This window comes from Lagenorhynchus albirostris, chromosome 15 (genome assembly GCF_949774975.1).
Source record: "Lagenorhynchus albirostris chromosome 15, mLagAlb1.1, whole genome shotgun sequence".
NCBI classification, from domain to species: domain Eukaryota; kingdom Metazoa; phylum Chordata; class Mammalia; order Artiodactyla; family Delphinidae; genus Lagenorhynchus; species Lagenorhynchus albirostris.
The window spans coordinates 50,305,310-50,323,451 of NC_083109.1; the positions used below are offsets into that span (position 1 = coordinate 50,305,310).

General features: G+C 63.8%; 2 protein-coding genes across 15 annotated transcripts in view; one reads left to right on the forward strand and one right to left on the reverse strand.

Moving 5' to 3' along the window:
- CACNA1H (calcium voltage-gated channel subunit alpha1 H) overlaps window positions 1-13,756 on the forward strand; it is a 63,144-nt gene extending 49,388 nt beyond the window's left edge. For 2 of the 14 annotated variants that reach the window (XM_060124754.1, XM_060124759.1), the window contains 19 exons: window positions 1,436-1,846; window positions 2,355-2,455; window positions 2,618-2,741; window positions 2,820-2,888; window positions 3,011-3,195; window positions 3,472-3,598; window positions 3,797-3,922; window positions 4,150-4,239; window positions 4,456-4,675; window positions 5,253-5,270; window positions 6,438-6,589; window positions 7,412-7,521; window positions 7,722-7,855; window positions 8,053-8,123; window positions 9,624-9,702; window positions 10,448-10,569; window positions 10,661-11,093; window positions 11,208-11,365; window positions 11,969-13,756. In XM_060124754.1, coding sequence (XP_059980737.1) covers window positions 1,436-1,846; window positions 2,355-2,455; window positions 2,618-2,741; window positions 2,820-2,888; window positions 3,011-3,195; window positions 3,472-3,598; window positions 3,797-3,922; window positions 4,150-4,239; window positions 4,456-4,675; window positions 5,253-5,270; window positions 6,438-6,589; window positions 7,412-7,521; window positions 7,722-7,855; window positions 8,053-8,123; window positions 9,624-9,702; window positions 10,448-10,569; window positions 10,661-11,093; window positions 11,208-11,365; window positions 11,969-12,964 — 3,726 coding nt within the window. In that variant the 3' untranslated portion in view covers window positions 12,965-13,756. Of the gene's footprint in view, window positions 1-1,435; window positions 1,847-2,354; window positions 2,456-2,617; window positions 2,742-2,819; window positions 2,889-3,010; window positions 3,196-3,471; window positions 3,599-3,796; window positions 3,923-4,149; window positions 4,240-4,455; window positions 4,676-5,252; window positions 5,271-6,437; window positions 6,590-7,411; window positions 7,522-7,721; window positions 7,856-8,052; window positions 8,124-8,640; window positions 8,793-9,623; window positions 9,703-10,447; window positions 10,624-10,660; window positions 11,094-11,190 lie in introns of those variants that run through there. The other 12 variants (XR_009535752.1, XM_060124756.1, XM_060124758.1 and 9 more) reach the window with 12 other exon arrangements.
- A 1,825-nt stretch (window positions 13,757-15,581) lies between these two features.
- Window positions 15,582-17,103, reverse strand: LOC132505069 (tryptase-2-like). Its single transcript, XM_060122945.1, has 5 exons — window positions 17,059-17,103; window positions 16,704-16,891; window positions 16,327-16,592; window positions 16,011-16,174; window positions 15,582-15,937 (listed from the first exon to the last, which is right to left on the reverse strand). Exons 1-5 carry the CDS (start codon window positions 17,101-17,103, stop codon window positions 15,773-15,775), a joined length of 828 nt encoding a protein of 275 aa, XP_059978928.1. The 3' UTR covers window positions 15,582-15,772.
- Window positions 17,104-18,142: the final 1,039 nt, after the last annotated feature.

Below are 18,142 nucleotides of genomic sequence, written 5' to 3' on the forward strand. Positions count from 1 at the left end.
GAAACTGCCGTTTTTATGGGAGGAGTATGAACAGACGAGTAGACTGTCAGGCCGGAAGTTTATCTTCCAATTTGCAATCATAGATAAAAGCTGGCAAAGCGCACAGCATACAAGATGGGGAAAACAGAGAAGGATGGCAAAAAGGTGTAAAAAACTGAGTATGTGGGACTTCCCTGGTGGCGCAGTGGTTAAGAGTCCTCCTGCTGATGTAGGGGACACAGGTTGAAGCCTTGGTCCAGGAAGATCCCACGTGCCGCGGAGCAACTAAGCCCGTGTGCCCCAACTACTGAGCCTGCGCTCTAGAGCCTGCGAGCCACAACTACTGAGCCTGTACTCTGCAACAAGAGAAACCACCGCAATGCGAAGCCCGCGCACCGCAAGGAAGAGTAGTCCCCGCTCGCCGCAACTAGAGAAAGACTGCGTGCAGCAGTGAAGACCCAACCCAACCAAAAATAAAAATACAAAAAAAAACTAAGGATGTGAAGCAGGTGACAGAAGCCGGGTAGAGAGTTCCGTGCATCACGACCAACAGCACCCTGTGGAGCTGGAGCCCACACGGTGTTTCCAGACAAACCCAGAAAACACCACCCCCAGCAGACACAGCCAGAGCCGGCTTCTGGGCTTCTCAGAAGGGCCCGGGAGGGGTGGGCAGAGCAGGACAAGCTAACCGTGGAGAGAAAGCGCAGGGATATGAACCTGGAGGAAAGTCCAGGCAAACCATCAAGGCAGGACGATCGTGTGTTGGTAACAGAAAAGGTGCAGGGCTGAGCCTTGGGTGGGCCGAGTGATCTAGCAACAAGATGCATCACAGCCAAACTGCTAGGACGCTCTGGGAGGAGGACAAGGGCTGTTGAGCCAGGATTCCAGCTCAGCTCCTGCTGGACCCCTGAGGTGAAAACGATGAAGGGCAAAGAGGGTAGGTGCAGCAAAGGTGAAGTCCCCGGACCACAGTCCAGTTTATCTCCTGGATAAGCAGCACCCGGCTTCTCTTTGTGAGTCCAGAGTCTGCCAACTAGAAACTGATGTGGGGCCCCGCCCCAGAGATCCAGTTCAGCTGCTCGGTGGCATCTGAGGATGCCTGGTCCGTGGCTGGTCCCAGGCCCGCTGATAACCTTCGCCCACCCTCTGGTCCTCGAGCAGGCCCGGGAGGCCCACTCAGTGCTCTTGACGCTTGCTGGCCGTCTCTCCAGCTAGCTGTTGACCCACTGTGTGCCACAGGTGCCCCACTGAAGGTTCAGTGCCGCTAGTGTCTCTCCTTAGCAGGGCTGTCTGTTCGTTAAAGGAGATGATCCATGTACAGATGTCACCCATGGGTGTCAATGGTGATGCCATTGGATGCGAAAGGTCCCTGTGCCAGGTGCCCCTGAGGCCAGGATGTTTGGGGGTAACTTGGGGGGGGGCGTCCGACCTGCTCACTCCTGCCCCCTCCCCGCAGTCCAGCCTCCGCAGCTCGCCCTGCACCCACTGGGGCCCCAACAGCGCCTGGAGCAGCCGGCGCTCCAGCTGGAACAGCCTGGGCCGCGCACCTAGCCTCAAGCGCAGGAGCCAGTGCGGGGAGCGTGAGTCGCTGCTGTCCGGCGAGGGCAAGGGCAGCGGCAGCACAGACGAGGAGGCCGAGGACAGCAGGCCTGGTGTGGGAGCCTCGCCAGACACACGTGCCACACTGCTGCGGCGCACCGAGTCCCTGGACCACCGCAGCACGCTTGACCTGCGGCCCCTGCGGCCGGCTGCCCTGCTGCCCACCAAGCTCCACGACTGCAACGGGCTGGCCCTGCCCAGCGAGTTATTCCTGCGCATCGACAGCCACAAGGAGGACACGGCCGAGTTTGACGATGATGTGGAGGATGTGAGTGGGGGTGGGCCTCACGTCAGCCCCTCGCCTCCCCCTGTCGTGGGCTGGTTTCCCAGGTGGGGACTCGGGAGCAGCGTTCGTGGGAGGCCCTTGGGATGGGGGAGGGAAGCAGGACAAGCTGGGCAGGAGCTGATCCGGCTGGTGTGGCCTCAGCTGATCCGCAGGGAGCTCTGGAGTGGGATTCGCCCCAGGGTCAGCCCCACCTCCAGCTGAGGGCTTGCTCTGAGCTGGAGTCGGTCAGCCAAGGAGAGCCCCATGGGAGGAGAGGGGAAGAGAGCAGAACCACCTTCTCAGCTAGGCACTTCTGCTGCCCTGGACAGTTTTGCTGGGAGGCCCACCTGGGCAGGGATCTGAGGATGGCCACTTACCGGCACCCCCCTGGACTCCCAGCGTAGGTCCCTCACCCAGTGCCCGGGTGGGTGGACAGGGCTGAGCCTGAAGGCAGGAGAGGCTGGGGGCTGCCCAGGCTGGGAGGGGCCCTGAGGACCCCCCCCCTCCCCAGAGCTGCTGCTCCCGGCTGCAGAAAGTGCTGGAGCCCTACAAGCCCGAGTGCTGTCGGAGCCGCGAGCCCTGGGCCCTGTACCTCTTCTCCCCACAGAACAGGTATGGGGCACACCTGGGAGAAACCTGGGAAAGCTGACCCCTCCCTCTGGGCCCCTGCGTCCCTACCACGTGGTGAGCGCTGTGCTCCTCCCCTGGGACCTTGGGGACGGGAAGCAAGGGCTTGGCCAGGGCTGTCCCTGAACCCCCACCCCCGGCCCCCAGGCTCCGCATCTCCTGCCAGAAGATCATTGCTCACAAGATGTTTGATCACGTCGTCCTGGTCTTCATCTTCCTCAACTGCATCACGATCGCCCTGGAGAGGCCCGACATTGACCCCGGCAGCACCGTGAGGCGCCCTCCTTGCCTGGGAGGGGTGGGGTCCCGCCGTTGCGGCTGGCCCCTTCCATCATCCTGTCCTCTGCAGGAGCGCGTCTTCCTCAGCATCTCCAACTACATCTTCACGGCGATCTTCGTGGCCGAGATGATGGTGAAGGTACAGGGTGTCCAGGGGAGCCCAGGCATCTGTCCATCCGGCCTCACAGCCCTGCCCAGTGGCCCCACCCTGGCCCCCTGTGCAGCACGTATGTCCACCAGCCCCTCCTCTGCACCCACTAGGTGGTGGCCCTGGGCCTGGTCTCTGGTGAGCATGCCTACCTGCAGAGCAGCTGGAACATACTGGATGGGCTGCTGGTCCTGGTGTCCCTGGTTGACATCATCGTGGCCATGGCGTCGGCCGGTGGTGCCAAGATCCTGGGCATCCTGCGTGTGCTGCGCCTGCTGCGGACACTGCGGCCCCTGCGGTAGACTGGGCGGTGGGGCAGGGCCTGAATCGGGATCGGAGCAGGGCTGGGGAAGGATGGGGTGGAGTTTGGGGAAGGTAAGGGTATGAATGGGCGGGACTGTGGCTGGTTGGGGTGGGGCCAGAGGGTGGGGCGGAGCCAGAGGGTGGGGCAGAGCTGGGGAGGGAAAGGGCCTGGGGCCAGCAGGGGGTGGGGTCTTTGCAGCGCAGGGCTTTCTGTCTGGTGGCAGCTCCCTTGGGTGGGCTCAACAGCACATTTCTTCTGCTCCTCGTGCAGGGTTATCAGCCGTGCCCCAGGCCTCAAACTGGTGGTGGAGACTCTGATATCGTCACTCAGGCCCATCGGAAACATTGTCCTCATCTGCTGTGCCTTCTTCATCATCTTCGGCATCCTAGGGGTGCAGGTGCGTGGCTCTGCTTGTCTGTGGGACGGTGGTCTGTGGTCGGCAGCAGCATAGCAGCCCCGGGAGGGCCAAGGCCCAGGCAGGCAGCGAGAGAGACGTTGCTTTCTGTCCGGCTGCTCTGGGAGGCCCTGGGGGGGTGGGTCTGGAGCGTGGGGGTGCAAGGCCTGGCCCTCTGGGTGACTACCCCGCCCTGGTCAGCTCTTCAAGGGGAAGTTTTACTACTGCGAGGGCGCTGACACCAGGAACATCTCCACTAAAGCCGAGTGCTGGGCTGCGCACTACCGCTGGGTGCGACGCAAGTACAACTTCGACAACCTGGGCCAGGTGGGCAGGGCTGGGGGGTGGGGTGGTGGTCGGGATGGGGGGCAAGCCTGGCGGGGGTGACCTCACCTAACCTCGTCCTTATCTGTAAGGTGGGAGCGGCATGGCGGGTCTGCGAGTCGTGGGTGGGTCTGCTGTGCGTGGGGCTGTGGTAGGGGGTGTGGTCCTTTGGGGCGTCTCCCCAGCAGGAGGCCATGTCCAGAAGTAACCACCTTGCTCTGGCCTCGCAGGCGCTGATGTCCCTGTTCGTGCTCTCATCCAAGGACGGATGGGTGAACATCATGTACGACGGGCTGGACGCCGTGGGCATAGACCAGCAGGTGCAGTGGGCGGTGGGCAGCCCTGCTCCTTCAAGCAGACCTTTCTTCCCGTGTCCTTTGGTCATCTCAGGGAATGTCCCCCGAGAGGCCGCATTTGGCCTCTGAGAACTTCTGGAGAGTTCCACGTCGGGGGTCAGAGCTACCCTGCAGGCAGAGGCCGTGCCCGGGAGGGGCGCCCTTGTGGGCAGGCACCCACGTGCCACTCCTGTGCCGCAGCCGGTGCCCAACCACAACCCCTGGATGCTGCTCTACTTCATCTCCTTCCTGCTCATCGTCAGCTTCTTTGTGCTCAACATGTTCGTGGGCGTCGTGGTGGAGAACTTCCACAAGTGCCGGCAGCACCAGGAGGCCGAGGAGGCGCGGCGGCGGGAAGAGAAGCGGCAGCGGCGCCTGGAGAGGAAACGCAGGAGTAAGGCGCTCCCGGTGGCGGTGGCGGGTCGGTACCTGCGCGTCACCCCAGCCTTTTCCACCTGCCTGAGGCCCCCCTTTCGCCTGTGGGAGGGTGGCTGGGGACCGGGGGACCAGCCAAGGGGTGGCTCTGAGACCCGGCTGCTGCTGGCCTAAGCCCGGGTCTCCCTTGTGCTCGGCGCAGGGCTGTGCAGGCAGCAGCTCAGCAGCCTGGCCCCAGAGCCCCCTACCTGGCCCCAGTCCCCTTGCCCCACCCGCAACTCCGGCCTCACCGAGTGACTCTACACGCTTGCCCTTCTTGCCCTCAGAGAAGGATGGCTGCAGCAGGAGGTGGGGTCCCTTCCCAGGAGGTACAGGGGATGGATGAGGCCCCAGTTCCCACCCCCCACCACCGCAAGGGCAGGTTCACCCCATGAGTTTTCACGCCACGGTGGGGGGAGCAAGCAGAGCCATCCAAGACAGAGAGAGGGTCTTAGAAAACCCCACCCAGCTGGGGAGCAAAGAGGGCCTCTTCCAGGAGAGGCTGCTGAGCTGCCCGCCCACCCCATGGAGTCTCCTAGCCCTGCCCACCGCGGCCAGCTCAGACCATCTCCTTGTCTTTCCAGGCACTTTCCCCAACCCAGGTACCTGCCCCCGCCCTGCATGCCTTAACCCCCACTTCTGCAGGCCACTGCACAGGGCTGCGGACTGGCCTGACCTCCATCCCTCTGCCACTGCCACAGGGAAGGGTGGACATCGCAGGCGGGTGCCAAGCCCACTGGGGTCCACCGCAGGGTGGGCACGGGGCGGCTGGGGTGGGCGCCGGGCGCCAGTGGGAGGAAGGGTTGCTGGCTCGCCTGCCTGGTGTCCATGCTGCTGCCTTCAAGCTCGTGTGTGTTCCTCCGCCCGGCCTGCATGCCTGACTGCTTCTCTGCTGCACTCTGGGAAGCCTGCCGGCCGGTGGCTACTCCATGTCCTCAGTGCTGGCCTGGCCCAACTGGTCACTGGCCCCTTTGGCTGCAAGAGCTGAGCCAAGCTTTCTAGTGACCGCATGCCAGACCAAGGAGCATGCGGGCCCCAGGGAGGGGTCGGTTCCCGTCGGCCCCCGCTCTACCTGGTCCCTGCCCACGGGCTTCTGTGGCCGAGGTGGGTCCCCTATGCAGTGGTGGCAGCTATGCGCTCACCCAGTGGGAGCTCAGTGGGCACTGATCTGCCCTAAAGAGTTAGAGCAGATGGAGCATTTAGTGCAGACAGACCTGCTGGGAGATGCACAACCTCCCCCCGCCACCCAGGTCATGGCCATCAACCTCAGATGTACCAGAGAGCGGGCAGACTCCAGACAGCAGGCAGTTGCCCACTGGCCTCCTGGAGTACAGGGAGTGGAGGGACTCTGGGCCTGGGGGCCAGGAGGCAGCACATGCCCAGCCTGGAAGATGAGAGTGTGGTAGCCACTCTGCCCTGCCCCCCAAGAAAGCTCCCATCTGCCCACCCTTCATCACTGAGGTGTCTCTGAACCCTGATGCCAGCTCAGGAGAGTAGATCACACAGGCCCTGGCTTGGGAGCTCCTGGCAGGGCGGGGTTTGGGCAGGGCCCCACGGCAGGACGCAGGTGGGGTCTCAGCTTCCAGGCCCACTCCTGGGGTCTGCCCTGGGGCTGGGGCCCTCTTGGTGGAGTAGGTCAGTGGGTGACCTGCCCCTGAGGCCCACGTCTGAGCCTGGGCCCTCCCCCAGCACCTCTACCCTCCAGCCCCTGGGAGGCAGCCCTCCCACCCCACCCCACCCACCCCCTCACCATGGCCCTCTTCCCACAGAGGCCCAGCGCCGGCCCTACTATGCGGACTACTCACCCACGCGTCGCTCCATCCACTCTCTGTGCACCAGCCACTATCTGGACCTCTTCATCACCTTCATCATCGGCGTCAACGTCATCACCATGTCCATGGAGCACTATAACCAGCCCAAGGTGGGGTTCGCTGCCTGGATACCCCACCCACCCTGCCTCTAGGCCTGCAGCGGGGAGGGCCGCGGGTGGGGTCCATTGCTCAGTGAGGTGGTGCCACACTAAGAACTGGGGGCCCCAGGTCTGCAGCAGTGCCTGAGCCCTCACCAGGGTTTATGGGGTACATGGATGTGTGGCTGGAACAAAGGGTCCTCCTTCCTTTAAAACCAGTGGAAACTCCCAGGGCACATCTGCCCCAAGGGCCTCCCCAACCCCATGAGAAGTCCCATCCAAAATGCTGGCTAAGGGAGTGTCCCCGAGTCCAGCAGCTTCCCAGACTGTGGATTTCACAGTCCAAGAAAGGCCAGACTGAGAGAGGGAGATGTTCTCTGATCGCATCGCCACCATTTCATTAAAGACGGGGACGCCCCCTCCTCCTAGAACAGCAGAGAGCCTCTGACTCTTTGGCTGAAGCTGAGCCCATCCGGAGGGCTGGCCCCTGCCCTGGACTGTGGGTGGCTCTGGTCCAGGCAAGGCCAGAAGTCTGGGCTCCGAGGGGCAGGTTCCCCCACCTGAGAGTTGTCCCCAGAATGCCGCGAGCGTAAATCCAGGCGGCCCTCCCCAGCCCAGCACAGACCTGCATCCAGTAATAGCTGAGACCTGTCCCGTATCTGAGGAGGTGCCCGGGTCAGCAGAGGAGAGAGATGGAGCAGGGTGGACAGGGCACAGGTGCGGGGGCGGCGGTGGCGGGGGGGCGTCCAGTGCTGCAAGGGGGCAGGAGGATGGGTGGGAAGGGGCAGCCGGGCAGGGAGCCTGACACTCAGGAGCCTGACACTCCATCCCCAGTCTCTGGACGAGGCCCTCAAGTACTGCAATTATGTGTTCACCATCGTCTTCGTCTTTGAGGCCCTGCTGAAGCTGGTGGCGTTTGGGTTCCGGAGGTTTTTCAAGGACAGGTGTGTGGAGCAGAGGCAGGAAAGAGCCGTGGCCTGAGGCCTGCCCAGGTGACGGTGCTGAGTAGAGGTGCAAGATACCCTGTGGTGACACCAGGACATTTCCAGGGGACAGGGAGGGGACTCCTGGTGCTCTGAAGGGCTAGGGGTGCTGGGGAAGAGGCAGTGGCCAGCACTGAATCATGCCTGCCCGCCCGGCCCAGGTGGAACCAGCTGGACCTGGCCATCGTCCTGCTGTCCATCATGGGCATCACACTGGAGGAGATAGAGATGAACGCGGCGCTGCCCATCAACCCCACCATCATCCGCATCATGCGCGTGCTGCGCATCGCCCGCGGTAGGCCACGCGCCCGTCCCGCCAGGGTCTCCGGGCTGTCAGGAGGGCCGGTAGACAGGGCTCAGGGGTCCACCTACCCCGTGTCGTTCTTCAACCCGCACTGGTGCGTCATGCTGGTGACGGGAAGTGGGGGGACGGGTGGTCCGGGTCTGGCCGGCCCCACCCCCTCCCCGCTAATGCTCGGCTCCCGGCCCTAGTGCTGAAGCTGCTCAAGATGGCCACGGGTATGCGGGCCCTGCTGGACACAGTGGTTCAGGCGCTGCCCCAGGTAGGTCGGCAGCTCGGGGGCTGGGCCTGGGTCTGGCTTCCCTGCTCCTAGGGTGGGCATCACAGACACCCCCAAGAGGACAGGCTGCAGGGAGGGCCTCACTCACTGTCAATCAGCACTCGTTCACCTGGTCGCCCCGTCTCGTGGCAACTGCAGTTACCAACCCCGCTCCCTGCCGGGTGCGAGGAGTAACTGAGCTGCTGGGCTGTGCTGTGAGAGGGGCGTGCTGCCTGCCTTCCGGGCCTCAGTCTAGTCTCTTTGGGGAAGACCAATGACCAGTGCCCATATCCCCCAGTGCAATTCTGGACGCAGTGGGATTTGGGCAGAGGGCAGAGCCTGTGGCAAAGGTGTGCTTGTCGAGTTTGGAGGACCACACCCAGGGCTCAGGTGTTGGCCACAGGCCTCTCTCCTCTGGAGCCAGTTCAGGCCCTGCGACCTCGCGTCCTGTGCCCAACAGCCACCACACTGATCCTTTGTGGTCTCTTGAGCTGAAAGTCTTATTTCCCCATCTGTGCAGTACTCAGTCCCTCTGCCAGTCCACCTGACCAGCCATCCGTCCACATGTCCATCTGGCCGTGGATCTAGCCCTCTCAACTAGCCTTCCAGCTACCCAGCCACCCACACGTCTGTCTATCCATTCACACAGCTGTCTGTCCACCCATCTACCAGGTGTCCAGCTGTCCAGCATCCAGCCCTCCTGGCCAGCTGTCTGTCCACCAGCCCAGCATGTTTCTATCCACCCAGCTGCCTCCCCAGCTGCCCACTAACCCCCCAGCCCTCCACGCCTTCCACCTTCAGCCGGCCCCCACTGGTCCCCTTAGCAGCATTCCTCAGACCTGAGTTATACTCAGCTCTCCTTGCAGCCTGCCCAGTGTCTGTGGGAGTGACGGGAAGGGGTGGGGGTGGAGGATGGGAAACCCGGGCCTGGCCACGCCCCAGTGCCATGCCTCTGGGGGCCGGAGCAGGTGCTGGAGAAGAGGGGGAGCAGCCACATCAGGGTGAGGAGGCGTGTGAGGGTGCCCCTGCGCCGCCCCCCCACCCCATAGCCCAGAGTGAGCGTGAGCAGACGCTGGGAGGGTGGGCGGCAAGTTCACAGCAGAGCCTCGGGCAGGGGTCAGACCAGACCTCACTGTCTGCAGAGCTTCAGCCTTCACCTTGAGGTGGGGACCCTGAGGCTGGAGGCAGGCCCTGCACAGAGTCCACCAGAGCCCTCGGGAGGCCTCCCAGGTTCTGGGGAGCAGAGGAGCTGGAGGCAGCACCCTGGGTGCCGGGTGGGCATGAGGAGCCGAGCAGGGGCAGAGGCCAGCAGAGGGGCCTTGGGCACCAGGCAGGACAGGGAGCCCTGGGGGCCACAGGAGCTCCGAGGCCAAGAGGGATGGATTAAGAACAGGGCTCAAGGCAGTCCCCAGGAACTTGATGCCCTGCTGGGCGGGTCTTGGGTAAAGGGGGTTGGGTGAGACTGAGGCCCCACTGACCTCATTCTGCTTCTCTCCTATGTAGGTAGGGAACCTCGGCCTGCTTTTCATGCTCCTGTTTTTTATCTATGCTGCCCTGGGAGTGGAGCTGTTTGGGAGGCTCGGTGAGTGCAGCCACGCCGTGGCCCACACTCCAGACACGGGGTCCCAGAAGGCGCAGCATCACGCGTGAGCACACAGCCCGCGGATGGCTCCGGGTGCTGGCCAAGCTGAGGCCCTGGCCCCTGCTCCTGTCAGCCCTTCACTGTGAGGTGACTTGGCACATGCGAAAGTGCTGTGACAGACGCATGACGTGCACACAGACACGCACATGTGTTCATACCCAGGCCAGGAGGACAGAGCTGCACATGAGTGTGAGTGCACGTGCCCACACGCAGGTGTGACCTGAACTCCACCTGGTCCCCAGGGGACATGCTGCAGCAAGTCCTTAATTGTCACCAAGGATTTCCTCAGACCCCCAGGCGTGAGGCTCTGGCTAGTCCAGGCAGGGGTCCGTGGGGACCTTTCGTGGCAGCCCAGACCCTGTGGGAGCACCCTTCCTTTTGGGTGTCAATGAAGGCTCAGTGGGTTCAAGGGTCTGCCCAGAGGGGCTCCTCAGACCCAGCAGCTAGTGCCCCACAACCTGGATCTGGGCCGCCTCATGCCCAGGGCAGCCCTGTTACTCCTCAGAATAGAAGGGGGGCATGCTGATGCAGAGCTGGGCCTGTGCTGAAGGCATCCACCTGCCAGGGCCCCTGAGCTGTGCCACCACCCTGCATCCCAGAGGAGCGTGCCTTTCTCCCTGTGGGAGGGCAGGGCCTGTGTGCGGACTGGCCCCGACAGGCGGGCTGACCAGGTCCCTCCCGGCAGAGTGCAGTGAGGACAACCCCTGCGAGGGCCTGAGTAGACACGCCACCTTCTCCAACTTTGGCATGGCTTTCCTCACACTGTTCCGCGTGTCCACGGGGGACAACTGGAACGGGATCATGAAGGTACCGGCCCACGCGGTGGGCGGGGCGGTGGGAGTCCACGAGAGGCCCCGCAGACGGAGGTGGGAGCCTGCCCGCCGCCCTCCACCCGCAGGACACGCTGCGGGAGTGTGCCCGTGAGGACAGGCACTGCCTCAGCTACCTGCCGGCCATCTCGCCCATCTACTTCGTCACCTTCGTGCTGGTGGCCCAGTTCGTGCTGGTCAACGTGGTGGTGGCCGTGCTCATGAAGCACCTGGAGGAGAGCAACAAGGAGGCCCGCGAGGATGCCGAGCTGGACGCGGAGGTCGAGCTGGAGATGGCGCAGGGGCCCTCCGCCCGCCCCAGGCCCACGGCCCTGCCGAGCCCAGATGCCTCGCCGGACGCCCCCAACCTGCTGGTCGTGCGCAAGGTGTCTGTGTCCAGGATGCTCTCACTGCCAAACGACAGCTACATGTTCCGGCCCGTGGCACCCGCTGCGGCCGCTCATCCCCACCCGCTGCAGGAGGTGGAGATGGAGACCTACGCGGGCGCCTCGGGCACCTCGGGTACAGCCCCATGTGGAGACAGCCAGGACCTGGGCGGGCGGGGCCGGCCAGGGCCAGCAGGGGCAGGGGTGGGGCCAGCGGCGAATGCACATTTCAGGCACCTTCTTGCCCCAGGCCCAGTCACCGCCCACTTGCCGCCTGTGGAGTCCTGCCCATCCCTCCAGGTCCCGTCGGCTATGTCCTCCCCGGCCAGGGGCGGCGACACCCTCCGTGCCCTGACCCCTCTGGGTGCAGCCCGCTCCCCTAGTCTCAGCCGGCTGCTCTGCACACAGGTAGGAGGAGACTTCCGGTCCGCAGCTGAGGCCTGGGGGCTCCGTGGGGGTTCCCTCCCCTTTTGAAGGATGAGTGACAGGGACATTGGGGAAGTAGGCGCTGTGTCCCTGGAGCCTGTGATGATGCCACCTGGCCATGGGGACCCGTGTCCCCTCAGGCGGCAGCCTCGCCCTCCCTCAGGCCCCCCCAGCAACCTTTCCTGTGGGCCTGGATGTACCCACAGACCACTCTCACCTGAGACTTCGGCTCCTCTCCCTTCCTCCCTCCTTGAGGTGTCAAGCTGAGCTGGTGGTGCCAGGCAGGCAGTGGTTGCAGCCTGGCTCTGTGCCCCATCGGGTCTCCAGAGGCCCATGGCAGATTCTGCCCATGGAAGCTTGGGCTCCAGCCCTCTGCTCATCACGGCCCCTCCCCAGCATGACCAGCGTTGGTGGGGGCCCCTACACTAGGGCTGGGGGACAGTGCTTCCACACCAGTGTCTCGCAGCCCCATCTCACCCTGGCCCATAGCCTTGGGGGTCACGAGGTCTTCCTGGCCTGTGGTGGGGGGTGGGGTCCCTGTTGCCTGGGCTCTGGCTGGTCTCATATGACTCCATGTCTTTGCAGGAGGTAGTCTGCACAGAGTCCCTAGAAGGGCAGGTCGATGGTCCCAGGGACAGCAGCCCCGGCTGGGGAGAGCCTGGTGGGAAGACCCCAGTGAGGCAGGCGCCCCTGGGGCCCTCCTTGCGATCCCCACCCTGTTCCCCGCGGCCCACCAGCATCCGCATCCGCAAGCACACTTTTGGACAGAACTACATCTCCAGCCGGCCACCGGTCCTGGGCGCAGAGGAGGCTGAGGCCCCAGACCCGGCTGACGAGGAGGTCAGCCACATCACCAGCTCTGCCCACAGCCCCTCGGCCTCACCTGCTGCCTGTGGGGTGGTGGGCGGTGAGCCAGACCTGCACAGGCTCTACAGTGTCAATGCCCAGGGCTTCCTGGACCAGCCAGGCTGGGCGGACGAGCAGAGGCGGCCCTCCGTGGAGCAGGGCTGTGGGGACAGCCGCCCAGAGGCCGGGGAGGTGAAGACCCGGGCCCTGGAGGCCGAGCTGGCCCTGGGGGCACGCAGGAAGAAGAAGATGAGCCCCCCCTGCATCTCCATAGAGCCCCCCGCGGAGGACGAGGGTGCGGCCCGGGCCCCTGCAGCGGAGGGCGGTAGCACCACCCTGCGGCGGAGAACCCCATCCTGCGAGGCTGTGCCCCACAGGGACCCCCTGGAGCCCACAGACAGTGCAGGGTTGGACACTGCCGCCAAGGGGGAACGGCGGGTCCAGGTCCCCTGCCGCACGGAGCACCTGACCATCCCGAACTTTGCCTTTGAGCCGCTGGATGTGGGGGGCCCCAGGGGGGACCTGTTCTTGGATGGTGGCCATGGTGTCGCCCCAGAACCCAGACCTTCCTCCTCAGGCATCACGGCACCTCCCGAACCCCAGCAGACGGAGCCTCCAGTGGCCTCGGGAGACCCCCCAGAGGAAGGGTGGGGGCTGCACCTCACAGTCCCTGAGAGCCCACTGAAGAAGGGGTCCACCCCAGTCCTGGGTGACAGTGTGGACAAGCCCGTGTAGCTCGGGGTGCAGTGCCCACAGGCTTTGGCACTGGGGTTGGGGTGCACCCAGCAGGGTGGTGGCCCAGGCAGGGTTACACGTGGACCCTGGGTCCGGCCCCACTGAAGGCAAAGGTGCCGGAAGGATGTCATAACAGGGAGAAGGAGGCAGATGCAATTGTGGGCGAAGTGGAGCAGGGGGAGCCCACAGCCCGAAGCCTCAGTTAAAGTTGGGGATTTCCGAGTCTGCTGCCATGGTCCCAGGCCGTGCCAGTAGCCTGGTCAGCAGTCCCATAACGAGAGCTATGTCCAAGGGACAAGAACCAGAGAACACCAAAAGTAGAAAGGCAGAGGCCACCTAGCAGAGCCCCATTCTCACATCCGCTTATTTTTATACATGCTTAGGGCCATTTATGCCCTCCAGCTTCATCCCCAAGGCCACCGTGGTCACGCTTCACGTTGCTCACAGTTTGAGTTCTCATCCATTTGTCTCCACTGCTCATTGCTGTCTCATCCCCCCTCCAATACCCACTGCCCACCGTTCTGTCCCCCTCAGGATTCCGGAGAATGCCCTTGACTCCGGTCTCTGGGAAACAGCTGGTCACCAGGGAGTGGGGACCATGCAATAAGACCCTCACTGCCCGTGGGGCTTGGGCCGAGAGTTTCAGCTGATGCCCCCTTGTTTCATTTTGTTTCTGTTATAAATTCAGGTTAAACATTTGCAATAATCCGATGCAGAAAACTCGGCTTCTCAAGCCAAGGGGAGGGGAGGGGGGCAAAGCAGAGTGGAATAAATATTAACTTATTTAAGAAATGCGTTGGATTTCCACTGTCAGAATCGGTCCCTCACGTGGGTAGGTGGCGAGCCCATGGCCTTGGTGAGGGCCAACCTGGGTGATGCCTCCACCACCAGCAGCGGCACAGGGCTCCACAAAGCCCTCCTGCAGGCTCCCCCCCCCCCCCCCGACTTGGGCAGATCGCAGATAGAAAGCCCTCCTTCCCTGGAAAAGTAGAGCTCATCTTGGCAGCCAGAACCATGTGATATCATTCACACACTGGAGAAACAAGGACTGATCCAATTAGGAACAAGTTTCTGCCAGGGCTTCCAGCAGGAATGGGTGCTGTGGGAGCAGGGGGCAGGCCCCCGTGGAAGCGCTTCCCAGCTGGGCAGTCACCTGGGGTTGCAGGGGCCACCCCCCTCTCTGCTGTCTCCCTACCTGAAGGCTCTGACCCTAGACCCGCCCCACGCCCTGCTGGCTTCTCGGCCGCAGCCCTAGTGCACAGACCCCCAGTCACCCCTTCCCCGTGAGAGCAGGTACAGAAGGGGGCTGGGTCAGGATAGAACTTGTGATTTTCCACAAGTTCACAGACTGTGGCTGTGAACACAATGGGGGGCTGTACCCAACGCAGAGCTGGCTTCAGGTTAGGGTCCAAGCCCTTCTCTCCATGCAGCAAAGCAGGAGCCCAGCGACACTGGGACGGCAGGCCCCTGACGCTCTTCAGCTGCCTCTGGGCTGGGCTAGGTGGTGGGAGGTGCCATCCAGGGCTCTACCTGGCTGAGGCCGGGGCCTATTTGCTCTGACACGGGTGGGCAGTGAGTCCCCAGCATAGGGCCCAGGGCTGCACCCAGCCCCTCCCCCACTCCCCACCTGCCCAGCCCCTCCCCCACTCCCCACCTGCCCAGCCCCTCCCCCACTACCCACCTGCCCAGCCCCTCCCCCACTCCCCACCTGCCCAGCCCCTCACAGGAGGTGCCAGGGCTCCCTCTGGTGGAGGCTCCTGGAACTGCAGGGCTTCCCAGAGTGGGCGGCCCTGGTGTGGGCTTCGGGGCGGGGCACAGCTGGACCTGGAGTGATGGGGTCTGCAGACTCTCCTGCATGTGACCTTGGCCTCAGTTCCCACAGGGAGAATATGCTGACCTGGGCCGGACCCAGGGCTGCGGCAGTGGTTCTTCCCCCAGGCCCAGCCTCTGGCCTGCAATCTCCCTGCTAGAGAGGGATCATAGGTCAAGGGTTAGAGGGCAGGAGGATGGGACAGTTGACTAGTTTCTGTGTAGAAACAAGGATGCGGAGCACAGCCCCTATCCAGTTCACCACACCGCCTGCAGTCAAGACCTGGCCCCTGGCCAACTAGAGGCCCTCCAGGTCATCCTGGAGGCAGAGGGAGTCGGGGAGTCCCCATCCTCAGCCTCGCATGCCAGGGATTGCCTGCCAGCCCTCCCCGGGGGCCATCCCCTGGGCTGGGTAGTCCTGGTTGTTGGTCTTGGGATGGGTGGGGTGGCGCTGGGGGAGGGGAGAGGCTGCAAAAGCAAAATGGAGGGACCTGGCTGAGGGGGGTGATGCTCCGGCCCTTGACCCCATTGCTGGGTACCTGGTGCCCCGAGAATCATATAATGGCCTGTGTTTCTTTATCTGTCCCGAAACCACGATGCCACTCACCAAAAAGAGACACAAGCCAGTGTGCAGAGAAGTCAGCCCCGGGCACAAGGGGCAGGGTGAGGGCCATCCCCACAGCAAGGCATTTGCTCAGGGACCGGGGACCCACAGAGAGGGTGGCTGCACCTGGCTGGGCCCTGGACCCTTCCCTCTCCCTCAGCGACACCCACAGCCAGAAACACAGCGACGACCACATCTGCTTCTCATGATCTTTAATGAGCGTTAGTGCCCACTGCCCACTCCCTGGGCTCGGGGCAGGGGCGTCAACAGGGGGTGCTCAGGGCAGGGGGCCAGGGAAGGTGGGGAAGGATGCCGCCTCAGCAGGAAGCAGCGGTGTGGGGACAGGAGGGGACTGGCTTCTCCGCTGATCCAGGTGGCAGCCCTGGGGACCGGGCTCAGGGCTCCTCGGGGACGTACTGGTGGATCCAGTCCAAGTAGTGCGTGATGCGGGTGTAGATGCCTGGCCGGTTGGGCTGAGCACAGCCGTCGCCCCAGCTGACCACACCCGCCTGCAGCCAGGTGCCATTCACCTTGCAGACCAGGGGCCCTCCGGAGTCGCCCTGGGGAGGGGAGGGGTCAGCGGTGGCTGTGAGGCCTGGGCGGCTGGGGGCTGCAGGGGGACGCGAGACCCACCTGGCAGGAGTCCCTCTTGCCATTCCCGGCACAGAGCATGTCGTCCCGGACGATCGGGATGTTGTTCCCTGTGTACAGGCCAGTGTGGTATTTCATGTCACAGATGCTGTTTTCCACGACGGGGACCTTCACCTGCTTCAGGGGAAATGGCGGTGGCAGGGGTTCTGGGGGTGAGAGGAGAGGAAGGATGCTGCATCAGGAGAGTGTGGGATCACCGCCCTGAGCCGGCCGGTTGGGACCCTGTTCCCCAGAGGAAACCCCAGGTGGTGGAGCCGCGATGTGCCCAAGTCCCCCTCCAGCGGTCCCTGACACTCACGTCCCCTGTGCAAGTTGCCCCAGCCTGTCACCCAGCACCGAGTCCCCGGGCGAAAGGTCTCGGAGGCAGGGGGCAGGGTGACCGGATGGACGTGGCTGGAGATGTTCACGGCGTCCCCAAGCTCCAGCAGGGCGATGTCCGCCCCGTTCTCAACTATGTAGTAGTTGGGGTGGGGGATGACCCTTCTGATGGGCAACAGCTCGTCCTGGTAATAGAGGTGCTGCTCCCGCAGCTGCACCCTGAGGACTGTGGGGTCTTGGACTTGCCTGGGGAGAGAGAGGGCCACCTACTCAGGGGCTGAGCCACCTCCGGGACACCCAGGAGCGTGAGTAGAGCCCCAGGCCCACCCCTACCCGCCCGGCCCTGTGGAGACTCACGGTCCGACGCAGTGGGCCGCGGTCAGCACCCACCAGGGGTGGATCAGGGAGCCCCCGCAGAAGTGTTTCCAGTACTGGGTGCTGAATCTCAGGCTCACCTGCCAGGGCCACTTGCTCCCAGGGACCTCCCGTCCCCCTACGATGCCTGCTCGCTGCAGGGCCTGGTCTGCGGCTGGGGCAGGAAGGGCCTTCAGGACACGACACGACCCAGCCATCGGGCTCAGCCCTTCCCTGTGCCAGCACCACCCTGGGCTTCTCTGAACCCAGCCACCCATCCCTGGGCTTGTGGGGGGTGGGGTGAGGGGACAGAGACAGAACGGGCCCACGGTCAGGACTCACCAGCGGCCACATGGACCAGGCTCACCAGGAGGGGCAGCGCCAGCACCAGCAGATGGAGCATCTGGAAGGAGCGCAGGGGGCAGCTGGAGCTTGGCTGGGGGTCTGTGGGGTTTGGGTTCTGTGGGGTGGGGTGTGTGTGGGGTGCGGGGTCTGCAGGGTGTGGGGTCTGCAGGGTATGGGGTGCAGGGTGTGGGGTGGAGGTGGAGTCGGGGCCCCTGGTGATGAGGGGCTCTGTCCAGGCCAGGGGATCTGGGGCCTCAGTGCTCCGGATCTGAGGCTCGGCCACCCTGCTCCACAGTGACACCCAGATGTTGGGGTCCCGCTGGGGGTTCTCACCTCGGTGGGCCCAGCTGCTTTTGCCCAGCCCTCTCTCCCTGCCTCTTATCCTCACAGAGCAGGACAGGGTCAGGGGAGGGATGCTGGTCATCCAACCCAGAGGGAGGAAGTGGATGACTCAGAACCAGTGCCCGAGTCCCTCTGGCCAGGAAGGGGCCCTGCCACACATCCCTGCCCCCCACCCTGCGATGGCAGAACCAATTCCTCAGTGAGGTCAAATAACGTCCATCTCTGGGTGTTATCTGAGCAGTTAACTCTGCCATCAGTGGAAACTTATTATCTGGGGATCTGAGTGCCATCAGCAGAGGGACAGGCAGAGGGAAGTAAAGGGGAGATGACAGGAGAGGCCAGTGCCAGCCTTCGCTGGACACTCCCCACCAGACCCAGCACCACTGTCCCTGTCCGTCCATCGACCCCACTTCCTTACTCTCCCCTGGGCCTGCTCGTCACCCAGGGCCTCCAGCCCACCTCCTCACCCTACGGCATCCTGGACCCCTGCTTCCCCCGACACCGCCACCCAAGTGGCTCCTCCTGTGCCCTAAGGGAGCCTTGCCCTGTCCCCACCCAGGACACCAACCTGGCTCTGGGGCCCGCCTGTCCCTGGCTATAGCAGAATCCGTCCCAGGTGACCAAGTGCTCAGCCCTGCCCCCTCCAGATTTTGTGTCAGCTGTTTGCCCTGTAACCTCGGGTCTCTAATGGGATCAAGAAAGTGTGTTGATTTGCAGTTTGTCTGGGGTGTGAGCAATGCTCTGTCTGGCTGTGG

Coding starts and splice junctions, on each gene's coding strand:
- LOC132505069 (XM_060122945.1), bottom strand. CDS start 17,103: ATGCTCCATCTGCTGGTGCTGGCGCTGCCCCTCCTGGTGAGCCTG. Junction 16,892..17,058: donor TGCCCCTCCTGGTGAGCCTG/GTCCATGTGGCC, acceptor CGTGTCCTGAAG/GCCCTTCCTGCCCCAGCCGC. Junction 16,175..16,326: donor GGGCAACTTGCACAGGGGAC/GTGAGTGTCAGG, acceptor TCTCACCCCCAG/AACCCCTGCCACCGCCATTT.